The sequence below is a fragment of the Bufo bufo genome, chromosome 6 (genome assembly GCF_905171765.1).
Source record: "Bufo bufo chromosome 6, aBufBuf1.1, whole genome shotgun sequence".
Taxonomy (NCBI): Eukaryota; Metazoa; Chordata; class Amphibia; order Anura; family Bufonidae; genus Bufo; species Bufo bufo.
Genome location: NC_053394.1, coordinates 218,400,411 through 218,417,034, shown reverse-complemented (window position 1 = coordinate 218,417,034; position 16,624 = coordinate 218,400,411). Strand labels below are relative to the sequence as shown.

At 39.4% G+C, this 16,624-nt stretch overlaps 1 protein-coding gene across 1 annotated transcript in view; it reads right to left on the bottom strand.

Annotated features, from left to right (window-relative positions):
- The window catches only part of RET (ret proto-oncogene), a 106,798-nt gene extending 90,673 nt beyond the window's left edge, over positions 1 to 16,125 (bottom strand). Inside the window, exon 1 of the mRNA XM_040437253.1 lies at positions 15,416 to 16,125. Coding sequence (XP_040293187.1) covers positions 15,416 to 15,461 — 46 coding nt within the window. The 5' untranslated portion in view covers positions 15,462 to 16,125. The remainder of the gene's footprint in view (positions 1 to 15,415) is intronic.
- Positions 16,126 to 16,624: the final 499 nt, after the last annotated feature.

Sequence of the window (16,624 nt, the reverse complement as noted above, 5' to 3'; positions counted from 1 at the left end):
TTTTACCAATTCTCTTGTCTGCCATTTCCCTGCCTAAAAATGATTGGGCAGATTTACCAATATGAAAGCGCCTAGACCCTGTAAAGTTTTGCCCAATTTGGTATATTATTGGTGCATAATGTTGCATTGATTTTTAGACCTATTTTTAAAGCAAATGCACCAAAAGAATAATTCTCTGCGTCTAGAGAACGGCACTAATGGGAGGGCTTTAGCGCTGCCCTAGCTTGGAAAACGGCTAGGGCAGCACTAAAGCCCGCCCATCAGTCCCGGTGATGTCACTGGCAACACTGAAAAATGTAAACAAACAGCCCTTGCCCTGCGAGATACAGCTTGGGGAAAATGGGAATATATCGGGTTCAGCTCTGAATAAATAACTTCAAATAAATATAGTTAGTGCACAACTCAGGTGCCTAAAGTGCATTTAACCCCTTAATGACCCACCTAATTTTAACCTTAAGGACCAGTAACATATTTTCCCTTCAAGAGGATTGTTTATTTTTTCTTCAATTTAGCTGTATAAAACCTTACATTTTGCAGTGTAAGTTTATAGGAGCCATTTTGGTGTACATATAATATACTGATTAACTTATTTTTTGGTTGGGGGTATATTTTTACAGTGTTCATTATATTGTATAAATAACATTATAACTTTAATCTGTGGGCCTGTACAATTTTTTAATAATACCAAATTTATATAGTTCAACTTGTAATTATGCTATATTGTTTGCACAATAGAAACACTTTCCCAAAATATATATATATTTTTTTTATTAACTAGGCTTTCTCTGACAGATAATATATTAAGTAGTGTTGATCGAGCACCAAAGTGCTTGTGTGCTCGAGTAGAACACTTTGCGATGCTCGAGTTTTCTACCGAGCACCCGAGCACAATAGAAGAACCCCAGGCACCCCCTGCTCTGAAGAGGGGAGGGAAGTAACTGGCTATGCAGCTATTAGAGCTGAGTGGTTAAGTGCCTTGCCTCGAATGCAAACGGTCATGAGTTCAAATCCTGGCAGAAACTTTTCTGAAATACAGGCTAAATTAGATTTAAATACACTGGGGTGTCTCCAAGCACTGACTCCATATATGGACATAGCTATATATGGAGTCAGAGCAGGGACTACTAAGCCGCGGACTCACACTGAGGTATTCCCTCACTGTACAGCGATCTTTTGCTTAGAAATAGAGGCTAAATTAGATTTATATACACTGACTCGAGCATTGTGCTTGAGCACATGCGGTGTTTGGCCGAACTCCGCGATGTGCTGAGCATAGCGATGTTCGAGCCGAACTGGTGTTCAACACTAATATTAAGTTTATAGTTTTGGTTGTTACATATGTGATATACTGTACATTTGTTTTTTTAATAAAACATTGTATGAAAGAAAACTTTTTAATTTTTTTTTCTGTAAACCAACTTAGGTGCCACAGTCAGCATTAACAGCAGCGTTTAAGGAGTTAATCGGCTGATTTTTTTTTTTCTTTTCTCAATCATATTTGACAGTCAGAGAGCAAGTATGCTTTCTAATTGATATGGAAAAAGATAACATGAAAGGTTAATGTCTGAATCTTAGAGGGACAGGTGTAAGGTCTGACATCTTTCTTTTCAACCTCCACACTGCCCGTGTGTCAACCTCCACACTGCCTGAAGAGAGAGCAGTAATACAGTATATGCGGCTCTCACTTCAGCCTGCTTTAATTCAGGCTAGATCACAACTAGGGCATTGTTCTTGTTTTAACCCCTTCAACCTCCATCATTGCTGTATAATATAGCAGGCACATGGCTGCACTGAAGAGGACCGGCAATCCCACTGAACTCAGTCATTTAAAAGGATTTTACAAGATTTTTATACTGATGACCTATCCTCGGTATAGGTCATCAGTATCTGCTCGGAGGGGCTGAGCCACGATCAATGGGGCTGAGCTGTGATACCAAGCACAGCAGCTATACAATGTATGGAGCTGTGCTTGGTAAGCTGCGAGAATGCTGCGAAGGAAACAGGAGCGCCGCTACCTTCTCAAACAGCTGATCGGTGGGGGTCCCGGGTGTCAGACCCCCACCATTCAGATACTGATGACCTATCCTGAGGATAGGTCATCAGTATCAAAACCTTGGAAAACCCCTTTAACCCATCAAATCTTGTGATCAACACCGATCACGCCATCTGTGGAGTTAGCCACAGGAATGCAGCTCCCTCTGCCTTCTGATCAGAGTCCCCACAGTGAAATCGGGGGGCTCTGATCAGTTACCATGGGAGCCTGGACGCTTCTGAATCTTTACAGGCCTGCCATGCTATGCTCCTTGCTGCCCTAGTAGATCTTTATAAGGCTGAATGCAACAATGGATCAAAAGATCCCAAATTCTAGCCTCCTAAGGGGCATAAAAATTATTACTATAAAAGTGAAAAAAAAAAAGCATTAAAATATTAAAAGTTTAAATCACCCTCCTTTCCCAACTTTATGTATAAATATATATTAGCAATAAAAAAATTAACATATCAGGTATTGCCACATCCAAAAATGTCTGAACTATTAAAATATTTAAAAAAATTTGTGTGGTGAACACCGTAGCTGAAAAAAAATATGAAAACCACACGATTCAACATTTTTAAGTCACCTTCCCCCCAAAAAAAAATTGAATAACAGTGATCAAAAAGTTATGCATATCACAAAAACAATACCAATGAAAACTACAGTTTGTCCTGCAAAAAACAAGCCCTCATACAGCTATGTGGACGGAAATATAAAAAGTTATGGCTGTCATAAAGTAGCGATATAAAGAAAATTGAGATTTTTTTCAAAGGTTTTTATTTCTTTTAAGTAGTAAAAAAAAAAATATATACAAGTTTGGTATCACTGCAGAATAAGGACATCATGTCATTTTTAGCGTGCGGTAAATGGCTTAATGTCAAAACCTCAAAAACCTTGGCGGGATTGTGGTATTTTTTTTCATTTAACCCCACAAGAATTTTCCCGTTTTCCAATAACAGCCATGGTAAGTTAAATGGTGCCCTTTAAAAAATGCAACTTATCCCGCAATGAATAAGCCCTTATATGGCTATACTAATGGAAAATGAAAAAAAGTTATGGCTATTGTTACGTGGGGAGGAGAAAACGAAAATGCTAAACCAGAAATGGACACGCACTTAAGGGGTTAATGCCAAGATCACACACTGCTCTAGCTGCCTTCTAGCCTGAAAAAGAGCTCTTAAGGCTGTATTAGACAGTCAGATCAGGCAGGCCATTGTCGGGGAGGGAAATGTTACTTCCCAGCAATCACCTGCTCGTTAGCGGAGGAGACCACTCCTTTTACATGCAGTGATCTCCTCCAGAGTATGGGAAGGACTGATAGCTAATGCCATCGCCCTTCCCTATACTGAATCATTATTTGCCAGCAGCAGATTTTTAACTCTGTTGAAAGATTTGGATTGCCCGGATTAATCGTCATTGGGCAATCGGTGGCAATATTACACTGCCAGATCATCGATAACAAGCGCTACTACTCGTTAGCGATCATCTGGCATACAATCTGCCAGTCTAATACAGCCTTTAGAAGTGGTCTGCAACCACACAGCCTGTCTGGAAGTGTGCAAAATAGTACTGTCCAGTTCTGAGTGTACAAACCCAGCTCAGGCAAATCAGTGAGTAGGTTAAAATGTATTTTCACAAATGCTATAAGTCTAGCTAGCAAAATGGGAGAGCTGGAGGCTATGGTACTAGAAGAACACATAGATGTAGTTGATGTGGCTGAGACATGGTTGGATTCTTCGCATGACTGGGCTGTAAAAATTAAGGGTTTTAGGGTACTTTCACACTTGCGGCAGAGTATTCCGGCAGGCAGTTCCGTCGCCGGAACTGCCTGCCGGATCCATCAAAACATATGCAAACTGATGGCATTTGTCAGACGGATCACTCGGGGCCGCATTAATGCATGTCAATGGGAAAAAATTGATCCGGCAAGTGTTCGGGAATTTTAATTTTAAACTATAAAGAAGCAAACTCTGTCAGGCAAAGCAAAGACCCAAAATTTCAAAAAGGCTAATTTCCCTGGGTTGAGGGCAGCATTTCAGGGCATAGACTGGGAGCAGCTACTGTCGCATAATAATACTGAGGATAAATGGGAGAGCTTTAAATCTACATTGAATAATTGCACAAAATAATTTATTGCTTTAGATAACAAGTATAAACGGCTAAAATTAAACCCCCCGTGGCTTATAGATACTGTAAAAAGGGCAATATAAAGACAAAAAAGGGCATTTAAAAAATACTAATCTGATGGGTCTGCTGTAGCATTTGAAGATTACAAAGGGCTTGAAAAAAATCTGTAAAAAGGAGATAAAATTAGCAAAAATACAAAACTAACAGCAGGTAGCAAAAGAGAGCAAAGCAAATCCCCCAAAATTATTTAAATACATAAATGCTAAAAAACCTAGGTCTGAGCAGGTAGGTCCACTAAATAATGGTAAAGTGGGGGTAGTCACTGAAGATAAAGAAAAGGCAGAGTTACTAAATGTTTTTTTTTTAGCTCTGTATATACAAAAGAAGAGAATGGAGCTGATATCTGGGGCTGTTAGTACATCCAGTAATATACTCAATTGGCTAACTGTAGATATGGTCCAAGACAAGTTAAATAAGATAAATGTGAACAAGGCTCCGGTTCAAGATGGATTACACCCAAGAGAGCTTAAAGAGATCAGTTCAGTCATTGCTGTGCCCCTGTTTTAGGTACTGGTACAGTGCCAAGTGATTGGCGCAAGGCAAACGTAGTGCCCATATTCAAAAAAGCATCAAGGTCCTTCACAGGTAATTATACACCAGTTAGTTTAACTTCTGTTGTGGAAAAAATGTTTGAAGGACTCTTAAGGGACTATATACAGGAGTATGTGACTGTAAATAATATTATAAGTTTACCAAGGACAGAAGTTGTCAGACTAACCTGATTTGTTTTTATGAGGAGGTGAGTAGTAGCCTGGACAGAGGGGCGGCTGTGGATGTAGTGTTTCTGGATTTTGCAAAGGCTTTTGATACTGTCCCTCATAGATGTTTAATAGGTAAAGTAAGGTCTATTGGCTTGGAAAGTTTACTTTGTAATCTGATTGAAAACTGGCTGAAGGACCTTGTCCAGAGAGTTGTGATCAATGATTCCTATTCAGAATGGTCCCAGGTTATAAGTGGTGTACCCCAAGGTTTTGTGCTGGGCCCTTTATTATTCAATTTATTTATTAATGATATCGAGGATGAGATTAATAGCACCATTTCTATTTTTGCAGAAGACACTAAGCTGTGTAGAACTGTATGGTCTATGGTAGATGTCCATATACAACAAGCTGACTTGAACACTCAGAGTGATTGGGCATCAACTTGGCAAATGAGGTTCAATGTGGATAAATATAAAGTTATGCATCTTGGTAGTAATAATCTATGTGCTTCATATGTCCTAGGTGATGTAATACTGGGAGAGTTACATATAGAAAAGGATTTGGGTGTCCTTGTGGATGGTAGATTAAATTACAGCATACAATGTCAATCAGCTGCTTCTAAGGCCACCAGGATATTGTCATGCATTAAACAAGGCATGGACTCACGGGGCAGGGATGTAATATTACCACTTTACAAAGCGCTGATACGGCCTCATCTGGAATATGCAGTTCAGTTCTTGGCACCAGTCCATAGAAAGGACGCACTACAGCTGGAAAAAGTACAGAGGAGAGCGACTAAACTGATAAGGGGCATGGAGGGTCTTAGTTATGAAGAAAGATTAAAATAATTGAATTTATTTAGTCTTGATAAGAGACGTCTAAGGGGGGACATGATTAACCTATACAAATATATAAATGGGCCATACAAAAAATACGGTAAAAAACTGTTCCATGTGAAATGCCCTCAAAAGACAAGGGAGAAGAAAAAGTTCTGTCAACAGAATCGTCAAAGCTTCTTTACTGTAAGAACTGTGAAGCTGTGGAATAGACTTCCTCAGGACGTGGTCACAGCAGGAACAGGGGACAGTTTTAAAAAGGGTTTAGATGAATTCTTAAAAGTAAACAACATTAATGCTTATGAAAACGTGTAGAAATCGGAGTCTCAATTCCTTCTGGGATTCGCATCCCCACCTATCCCTTGCCTTGGTTGAACTTGATGGACTTATGTCTTTTTTCAACCGTATTAACTATGTAACTACGTGAAAACACTGTGTGGCAAAATTTTGGTGCAAAGTAAGCCAACCAATAGATGGTGTAACAAAAATTTGTAGCTGGACACCAAACTGATCATACAACATGAGCCACTGTGATAAATTTGACCTTAAGATTGCTTGGTCTCAGTATACACTGTTTACAACTTAAAAAGAATTAGTTAATCTGCCCTAATAAGTTGGGTAGTTTTAGGCCTTTCTCCTGATATTCCTATAATACGTATCCCAGGGTCCCTACCGATACTTGCCAATAGTGGATGTCTACTGCATTCTAGTATATATCAGCAAAATCAAAAAGTTACTAATCCATTTTAAGGAATGAAAGTGAAATTTCCATTTACTATAAATCACTAGTTTCCAATCAAAGGCCACCAATCATTCATGTTTTGTCAACCAGAATTAAATATGGTTCCCCAGTGCAAATATAATGTTCATAAGTATTTTACGCAAAGAGAAGCCTCCAGGTTAACGTCTAAGTTCACAGATGTTCATAGAATACCATTTTTTTGTATAATAACCTGTGTATGCCAAACCATTACTAGCACCATATATCCCATTTGTTTAATTGGATCCAAAAATGTGAAAGCTATATCATGAAGCCAGATTCTTTGTAACAGTGACCACAGGCCATGTGCACGATATCTATCCCTCCCTCCTTTACCTGCAGGCTTTATAGAGTGTTGTTTATTTAAGACAAGCTGCACCTGCTTCCCACCTGCCTGCTTCGTGCCTGGCCTGCAGCTCACACAAAGCTTGTTTTTCCTGGAAATTTGCCTATTAAAAAGAGGTTTTCCGAGTCCCAAACCTGCAAATGACCCAATGAAAGAAGAATCAAGGTCTTATCACTCTATTCATTTACTGACCACCTCCACCACTCCTGTATGATTTTACTAGTGCAGAATTTGCATCGTTACATAGTTTTTTTCAGCTAAAATAAAAAGAAACGTCCATTATTAACTTATATTAACTTTTAAAACTTAACTATTAAATCCAGAAGGATTGGGGAAAATAAATTTTGTTCCTGGCAAAAGTAAAAAAATAAAATAATCTTTGATAAACTAAATAAACATGATTCATCACTTATATTGGTTATAGGTTTCAATGCAGTAGGTTAAGAGATAAAGTTCTAGCCTTTTTTTTTTATGCTGAAATAAAATTTCCATGACTTTTACTGTAAAGAAGCCTTTCAGATATGGAAGCTGAATCCTTACTGACTATTATGTTACAACAATGAGTTGGATATTCAGATTTCCTGTCCTTTTGTTCAACACCGTACCATGGGAGCATTATGGAATGGGTTTTCATGACTAGGCAGCTGGGAACAAACTCAGAATCCCTACACAGTGCTGCATGATGTCTGTAGTTTTATAACAGTAAGCAAAAATGTTTTAGATGGATTAATTAAACTGCATTCTGATAGTTTCACTGATAAATCTAGTTTTGGTCAAAATAAGAGGAATTCTAGTGAATGGGCATTATCAGTCTGAGGCTGTTTGTCACGGTTGGGACTGGGTCTATTCGATCTAGCGAAGGAAATAAATACTTCTACAGCATTCAGTTACAGTACACTCATCATTGTATGCTTTCATGACAATCAGTTGGTTAAGGCCCTTCCTTGCTTTAACTTTTCAGTGCTCCCTTTGCTCAAGCAAGGAACAAATTCTGTTGAATTCTCTATGGAAGAACCTTGCTGGCATGATGTTGATCTTAATCTCACTTCGGATGACTGCAAGCCAGGTGTACCTACCCACATCCAGGGGTAGATTGACCATAGACCCTACAGGGAAACTTCACAGTGGGCCAATGCCCAGGGGGCCACCTGAGCCCTACTCACAGCCGCCAGCTAAGTAAGTGATCTAACTCTCCTCTCCTGACTCCTGAATTCCACTATATTACTATCCTAAGGCAACTGGAGTAGGAGGACAGAACGTGGCAGCGTGTGCTGACCGCTAAAGAGGGGTAGCTCTGCTGGGGTGGTATTATGTGCCATAATATGATATTCATGGCCCAATTACTTGTGTTGTCCCTGCCTTCTGTCAGTTTGCGCTTCACTATAAAATAGGGCCACTTTTATTTTTCTCCAGGGCCACTTTAAGTTCTCAGTCTACCCCTGCCAACATTAGTGTCTAACCTCACTAAGTGTCTTGTAACCGAATGTTTCATGTTCCCAAAATTGTATAGGCTGTTACAACTGCTTATCGATTACCAATGTTGTTTCTTGATTACTGTTTAAGAGGTTATCCCACAAAAACACAGTTATTAAATGTGTATGGCCATCGAATTACTTTTTGTTTCTTACCTGCCCTATATTTATAGATGAAAAAAGATTAGTTGATGCATAAGAACTGGAACAAGTCATGAATGGTTATGTATGTAGTACAAAGGAGAAGTCTCCTGGGCACACACACATTTCTGTTCCAAACTAGAAAACAGAGTTTATTATAGACAGTGAAATTGGGTCATAAATCAACAGGTTTATCTATCATGAGAAGGCCTGGGTCCAGAGATGGATTTATATAGAACTGACTCCTTCTGGTCAAATCAAATCTCTTTCATACAATCTTTCAGAATTTGTAGTTGTCTTTGTGATATTAGAGAAGCAATAATCAATAATTGTATTTGGTAGAAGAAACTGGCATCGGAGACAAAGATCCATTGCCTTGCAAATAGACTTGTACTTTTCAAAAATTGTTTTTCTTTGCACAGAACACCTTAAAACCCTAACTTAGATTTCTGTGGCTTGAAGCTTCAGTGGCTTACTGTAAAATATGTAACAGGGCCCCTCAACTATCAGGTACCGGTTATGCTGATAACCAAACAAAAAGAGAAAACCGTGCTGCTCAGAATACTTCTAGTTCACATTAGAAGTAAAAAAGGAGTGTCTTTGAGATGTTATTTCTCAGTATCCTACGTGGATTATCACAAAAGTCGATGCTTTAATCTCCTATAGAACAGAAGAAATAGCCTGACATAGTGAAGTACTGCCAGCTGAGTTTAAATGCAAGGATTTATTCTACTAACAAGATCTATAAGACAACAATCATATAACATGTGCACGTCCTCTCATCAAACGCCCAACCCGGGTTTCGCTTCTTCCGCTTTCGTCAGGGGAGCCATACTAGTGCCGATACGGCTGCACAAACCATGTGCGGCGTTCACCGCAAACTCCTTCTTTTAGGCATCTAACTACATTCTCAGCAATTATTGCCCATATGCTTCTGAAGAGGTGCCAAAATACAGAGTGACCAGAAACGCGTCAAGCAGGGCTGGGCAACGATTAGTTAGCCTTTCTATTTATATAAGGACAGCAGGGTAGTTTTTGCCTGGTTTCACAGAGGGACCCTTGAGATATTTAAAATTGTATAGCGACCAGGTTTTTTGAGCTTACCTGGGTCACTATTGACGTTTAATGGCGACATTGCTGGGACTATAGATAAAATATTTTTTAAAAACATAATAAATCGGCACGTTACATTGCCACATTTACTGCGGTTATTTTTCCCCTAACTGTGGATATCCATAAACAGTGTCAAGAGAAATGCACAGTTTGGTACAGGGGACAGTCAAACACATATGTATCCCCAACTAATACTTAAACATACAAAGTGGCAAGACCTTCCCTATTCATCCACCCATTCACCAGTCTGTGACAGTCATTGTACAATGCATGTGGAATGTCTTCAGATCTTTCACTTTTTTCACATTTTGTTATGTTGCAGCCTTTTGGTAAAATAAAAAAGTTCAAATTTTTCTCCAACATTCTGCTCTCGGTACCCCATGAGAAAGTGAAAACAATGTTTGAAATCTTCGCTAATTTATTGAAAAAGAAAAACTAAAATTTTGCATTGACATAAGTATTCAGACCCTTTATTCACGACCACTGATAGATCCTCTCTTGCTCTGTCAAGTTGCATGGGGACTGTCAGATAGCTATTTTCAGGTCTCTCCAGAGATATTTGATTGGGTTCAAGTCAGGGCCACTCAAGAACATTCACAGAGTTCTCTATAAGCCACTCCGGTGTTGTCTTTGCTGTGTGCTAGGGGTCATTGTCGTGGGATGACCAGCTGTAGGAAAAGTCTTAGTTCCAAACTTCTTCCATTTAAGAATTATGGAGGCCACTGTGCTCCTGGGAGCTTTCAGTTCAGCAGAATTTCTTTTGAACCCTTCTCAACATCTGTGCCTCCATACAACCCTGTCTCTGAGTTCTACAGGTAGTTGTTTCCTCCTCATGGCTTGGATTTTGTTCTTGTATGCATTGTCAGCTGTGATACCTTATGTAGGCAGAGGTGTGTCTTTTCAAATCAACTGAATTTACCACAGGTGACTCCAATAAAGATGTAGAAACTATTGAAAGATGATCAAGAAAAATAGGAGGCCCCAGAGCTAAATTTCAAGTGTCACAGCAAAGGTTCTGAATACTTGTGTCAATGCAAAGTTTACATTTTTCTTTTTTTAATATTTTTTTTTTAAATACCCAAAAATGTGTTAAAAAGTACTGATGCTAAAATGTTAAAGCACAGAATAGGGCAACTAAAAACAACATGTTAAAGTACTCTTAAAAAACTCTTCCCAAAGAACTATCAACCTGCTCTGCTAATTCTGCTTTATAACCTACTGCTGGCAAATCAGACTGCATGTTCAACAGGGCCAGTGTGCTTTAATTAATGGGCCACTTCTTCACTTAGTTAATCCCTAAACACCCTTTTATGGATCTTATACACACAGGCGATTTTGTTGCAACTGATTTTCAGGCCCTGCAACAAAATATGCTATGTGTGAAGACACCCTTACATGGGTTGACTTTGCAGACAATTATCAGGAACAAACCATTCATTACTGATGCTGCCTGCTTGTCAGATGAGATGAGAGCTGCATTTCAATGCTGCAATCATCTCTTCTGTATCCCTACTGTGATTGTTCATCCCCATACAGATTCATTGTTTTTATTTACACAGCCGATCTGCAGCCCAGAAACAATAATGTGCCACATCTGCCATGCTTTTACCCAATGAATAAGTGTTTGCTCATTCATCAGGTGATTGCAGCACCTTGACACAGGGCAATTATTGGGAGTGGGCATTCCTAGGAATTCTCCTGAATATTCCCTTGATCCTTGGCCTGTGTAAAGGGGACATTTAACCCCTTCTTGACACAGCAATTTTCCATTTTTGTGTTTTATTTTTTTACTCCCAGCCTTCTGGGAGCCATAACTTTTTTATTTTTCTGTTCACATAGCAGTATGTGGGCTTGTTTTTTGTGGGACAAGTTGTATTTTCTAGTGACACCATTTAATATTGCATACAATGCAGTGGGAAGTTAGAAAAAAATTAAAAATGGGGTGAATATTGGAAAAAAAATGCAATTCTGTTTTTACGGCGTTCCCTGTAGGGTAAAACTGACAGCCTCTCAGCTCCATGCTCCAAGTCAGCATGATTACAGCAGTACATTTTTTTTCTTGTGTTTTAATACAGAATCTTTTTTTGGGAAAAAATGATTTTTTCTTACCATTGCTATATTCTGACACCCTTAACTTTTTAGAGTTATATTTACAAAGCTGTGTGAGGGCTAGCTTTTTGCATGACAAAAAGGTCAAAATGGCCAATTCACGATTTTTGGTCGCTTCTCCTCCACAAAAAATGTAATAAAAAGTTGTACACACCCCAAAATGTTATCAATGAAAAGGACAGATCACCCCCAAATAAGGAGCCCTCACACAGCTACAAAAATGTTATAGGGGTCAGATTATGGTGAAAAACTATTATTTTTACGGTTTTTATTATTATTTTTCAGTTAAAAAACGCAAGAAAAACTATACATACTATATATGTGGTATCGCTGTAATCATACTGAACTGGAGAATGAAAGGAACTGGTCAGTTTTACAGTATAGGGAACGCCATAAAAACAAAACCCACAAAACTGAATTGCATTTTCTTTTCCAATTTCACCCAATAAAAATAAAAAATCCAGCTCCTTACTATATCAAATGCAATATTAAATGGTGGATTTAGAAAATGCAACTTGTCCCACAAAAAACAAGCCCTCATATGGCTATGTGAACAGAAAAATAAAAAAGTTATAGTCCCAGAAAGGCAGAGAGTAAAAAACATAAACACAAAAAAAAGGGTTAAGACAAGACCCCTTATGAGACTTTAACATGCAATCGTCTGCTCACTTCTCCCAAAGACTGAAATAAATTACCACTGCAGCTTATGGGGGATTCAGTGCTTTCCATTGGAGCCATGTTCCATAGGCACATCGCTATGGCGGGCATCTGAGCTTCTAGTAAGCTCAAGACTACCACAGTGAATGAACGGCTCCCATGATCTCAGCATGAGAGAGCTTTTTCGGACTCGAGAGCGTAGCGCTCCCAAGGAAAAGCAGCTCAGATGAGGGATTAGTCTATGATTGGTATTATTGCCAATCAGAGACTTTGGCTCTGGTTGTCTGCTGTGTAAAACAGCAGACACCTGGTGGCTATGGTGCCCAACCCACTCTAGAGCAGGTACCATCTTTAAAGACCTGACTTGCATCATATGTGCGAAGCAAGTCACAAACACAGAAACTAATAAAAAAAAATTGTTTCGATAGATTCATCACAGATGCTGGAAAAGAAATAGGGCACATAAGCACAAAGTCCTTCTCCTCTCCTAGGTGGTTAGGAGTGTGGTTGTGTTAACCAGCACCAGAAAGGAGTCCTTTTTTAAAAATCTTTGCTGGATAGAACTAACATGCAACTATGATTCTGCTATATTACCTTATGATGTCTAGCATGAATTAGGTTTCTGAGATGACATTTTAATTGTGCCACCTGTATTACATGTCCCCAACTGCTGATCATCCACAGTGTGTGGGCGTTTACTGTAAAACAATCACTTTATCTCCTTGTCCTGGAAGTGATTCATACAGAGAAGTCCTGCATGTGTCATCTACAGGAATAAGGGGACATTTGCTGTACATCACTACACACAGAAGATCCCCCCTCCCTATCATCCTGCATACTGATACTTCAGTGTAATGTGTCCAGTCCACTCCAGCAATATCTGGATATCCGGATATCATTGTCACATTTACATCATCTGTAATGTCCCAGCAGACCCTTCCCCTCTAGCATGTAACTACATGTTATTCTTCATTACCCAATTGTTACATTTTATAGACTTTTCTATGTGTGATAATCTGGAATATTTGATAATCTGGCGCATTTGGGCTACAAAAAAGTTCTCAGTTCCTATAACAAAGCCAGATTAGCCCTTTATAATGAAACTAACTGTAGTGCGTTTTGTATGGTAAATCCCATTGATAATTAACAAAATAGCAGCAGTTGGCTGTTGAACTGTAAAATAGGTCGTTTTTCTGCGATTTTAGTGGCTGCCGGCAGACCACTGTGCATTTTCTGTTACTACTCCAATGCCAGTGGTCACTAAATTGGCTGCAGAACAATGAAGAGCCTCTGTAATGAAATCACTGGTGTAATGAACATTTGCAGCAGGAAGGGGACACAAATCTCTTTCCAGGGAACATAAAATTAATTTCAAACCATAAAATTACTCATGACGCAGGGTACAATGAAAGTCAAAGACTGAGATTGGAATGATTTTCACAAGTGCCCATATCTACTAAATAGTTCTTAATGGCAAATTGCAGCTATGTATAAAGGGTAAGTAATCTTTAAAAACTGCATGTGCTTCCGCCATAGGCAGAAGCGTAACTCAAAGCTCCTAGACCCCAATTCAAAAGCAGACAAAAACATCTACCATGTTATCTCTAATACGGGTGTCTTCTTATGTGGCACAGTGGCCAATGGGTGGTACTGCTAGTTCTGCCCCCTGGCCATAGGCATAAGGACCGTCTGAGACATTACATTGTTTTGACAGCATTTTTAAAGGGGCGTCAGGCATTGTTAGATATGAGAACTGATACCATGTTTGTTTTTTTCCGACCAAAGATTGAAAATACTAAAAACTTTTCTATCCTTGACTCTCATTTTATTTTCATTTTTTCTTAAATACCTTTATAAGAATTAAAAGACATGATGTGTATTTGGTTTCACTAGTCATAACTGATTCAAAGTTTATTGCAGTGATTTTTAATCAGTTTTTCCCATCCATCACAGCTTCTAATTATCTTTAACTGCTCTTCTTAATAAATCGGTCATACTGCTTTAAGTCAGTATGTAATGGATCCAAAAACAACAATTTCGTATCTTCTATAAAATCAGTGTTTTCATTTATTAAAAATGCATAGATACAGAAACTCTATCTTGTTCTAATATAAAAAAAACAGTACTTCCAACATAATGTTTGATCCCTGCTACAGATATAGCAGTGCCGAGTTTGTCACCTGGCACAATTGTTCTGTGATCAAATGAAAAACTATATGATCATTTTAATTTGGATAATTAGGGTTTACACCATACACTAGATTAGCAAATTGAGCTCTGCTACATCTGTAGGTCCTGTAACTTTGTATGAAAGAGCTCTGATTTCCATCCCATGAGCCTAGACTTTATGAGCAAACACTGACATATGGTGATAAGAATATAGGACAAGACTGTGTTTACACTGCACAAAGCAGCAGCTGCTTGGATCCTTATCAAACTTCCAGACCCCAAGCTCACCTGCACCAGGATTTCTGGAGGTGGCCGGCCATAGACACAACAATTATTGGGAGGTTTTATTGTGAATTTAAAAAAAATATTGATATTGATTGTTGCTAACAAAATTCAGAGACGATGAAGAATAGAAAAAAATGATAGTGCAGAACAGGTTGGCACCATAAAATCAATGACACATCTATAAATCTATAGTTAAACCTATGTAACATGAGACAATAATTGGCGGATTTCCAACATTTAATGTTTCCCCAGCTCAGGTCACTGCTACTCAAGCATAGAGCTGGTACACCATGCATGGGAACTGGTTTATAGGTCACATATCAACTTTCTAACAGAAGTCAGTTTACACCAGGAGAACTTCAGAAACTACAAGGTAGTGGTTGTTATTAACATATCAGTCTCATGACTTAGAAGATGGTCACAGGAAGGGGTTAACATCCCCCTTATGGATGTGTAGATATGATTTATTACAGAATACGCACTGCAGCTTTTTGTATGCAGCCTTTGGTAATAAGGGAATTATTAGTATCAATAATATTGATTTCTGATAAAGTGAAATTATGGTTTATTGCACTCAGGCAAGGTCACCAGAAGCAGCTTAACTTACCTTGAGAGAGGCAAAGGAGGCATAGTGCCCACCTGACTGATGCCATGCTGTGTTGGCAATGGCTTCACTGCTGGAGGTAGAAAGTTGACCCTCTGCGATAATCCACTTCTTGTGGTGTCTCCAGGGTGTGTCTGGCAGGAGACTACTGCAAATAAGCTGATTTTTAGGGGCTTGTCATTCCTCAGCCAGACTGCCCCATGCTGTCCTGCTCCTGTCACTGTAGGTATATGTGCCCAGCTCAATCCTGGTGCTGGCTATTTCATCTCAGCCTGCAATCTGGAGTGTGTTCAGCATGCAGCATGGATCTGCACTGTGGATCGTCATTGATCATGCTGCATGCTCCTGCCTGTCTGCTTTTGGGAAATGGATCTGGAAGAGATGCAACCCCTCCTTGAGGTCCAGGACTGATCACAAGACAATGAAATCCGCAGAAGGAAAAGTTGATGCAGATGAGGGGCAAGGTCCACTCCCAAGATCAGTTATATTCTCCGAAACAATCTGAGAATCACAATGTCACCTTAACCCTTAGGCAGCTCTGGAACTCTTCTTGGCAATCTCCCTGGTACAGGAGATATTAGGACATTGAATCTCCAACTGTCCTGCTTAGAGTTACAGCTCTGAAAGAATGTGCCTATGTACAAATGTGAGGGAGGATGCTGCTGTAGTGTGACTAGCACCCTGGGTCCAGGGATTCTGCCTCCCTTCTAATAAGTGATGCCTCTGGGTGGATCCTGTTCTCCCAGACAAGCAGAGCACTAATGAAGGCAGGAGCAAATGGGCACTCAGCTACACCCAGCTTAATTAATAAACTGCAGCCAGGAGCAGGCAGGGGAGGGGCAGGCGGTGGGGGAAACACTCGCATATGTACTGGGATGAAGTTAAAAGGGCAAAAGGAAGGAACAGACAAAGATATCATCAAAACCAATCAGCCAGAAAATGCATTACCAAACCTGCAGGCTGCCTGAATGCTGTGGTGTTAACCCCTGCATGCTGGGAGCACCTGCTTAGAAGTAGTGGTGCAGGCAGACCTCTAATACATCATTGTGTATCATCTTGTTTAATTCTACTTTGTCCCTGAAAAGGTATGGCTTCTTATTGTGCAGATCCGGCAAAAGCTAGAATGTCTTTAAAGGGGTTGCCCTACCATATAAAGTATATTGAAAACCTCTGCAAAACCACAGATAACATATGGTCATGCAACAGTTGGTT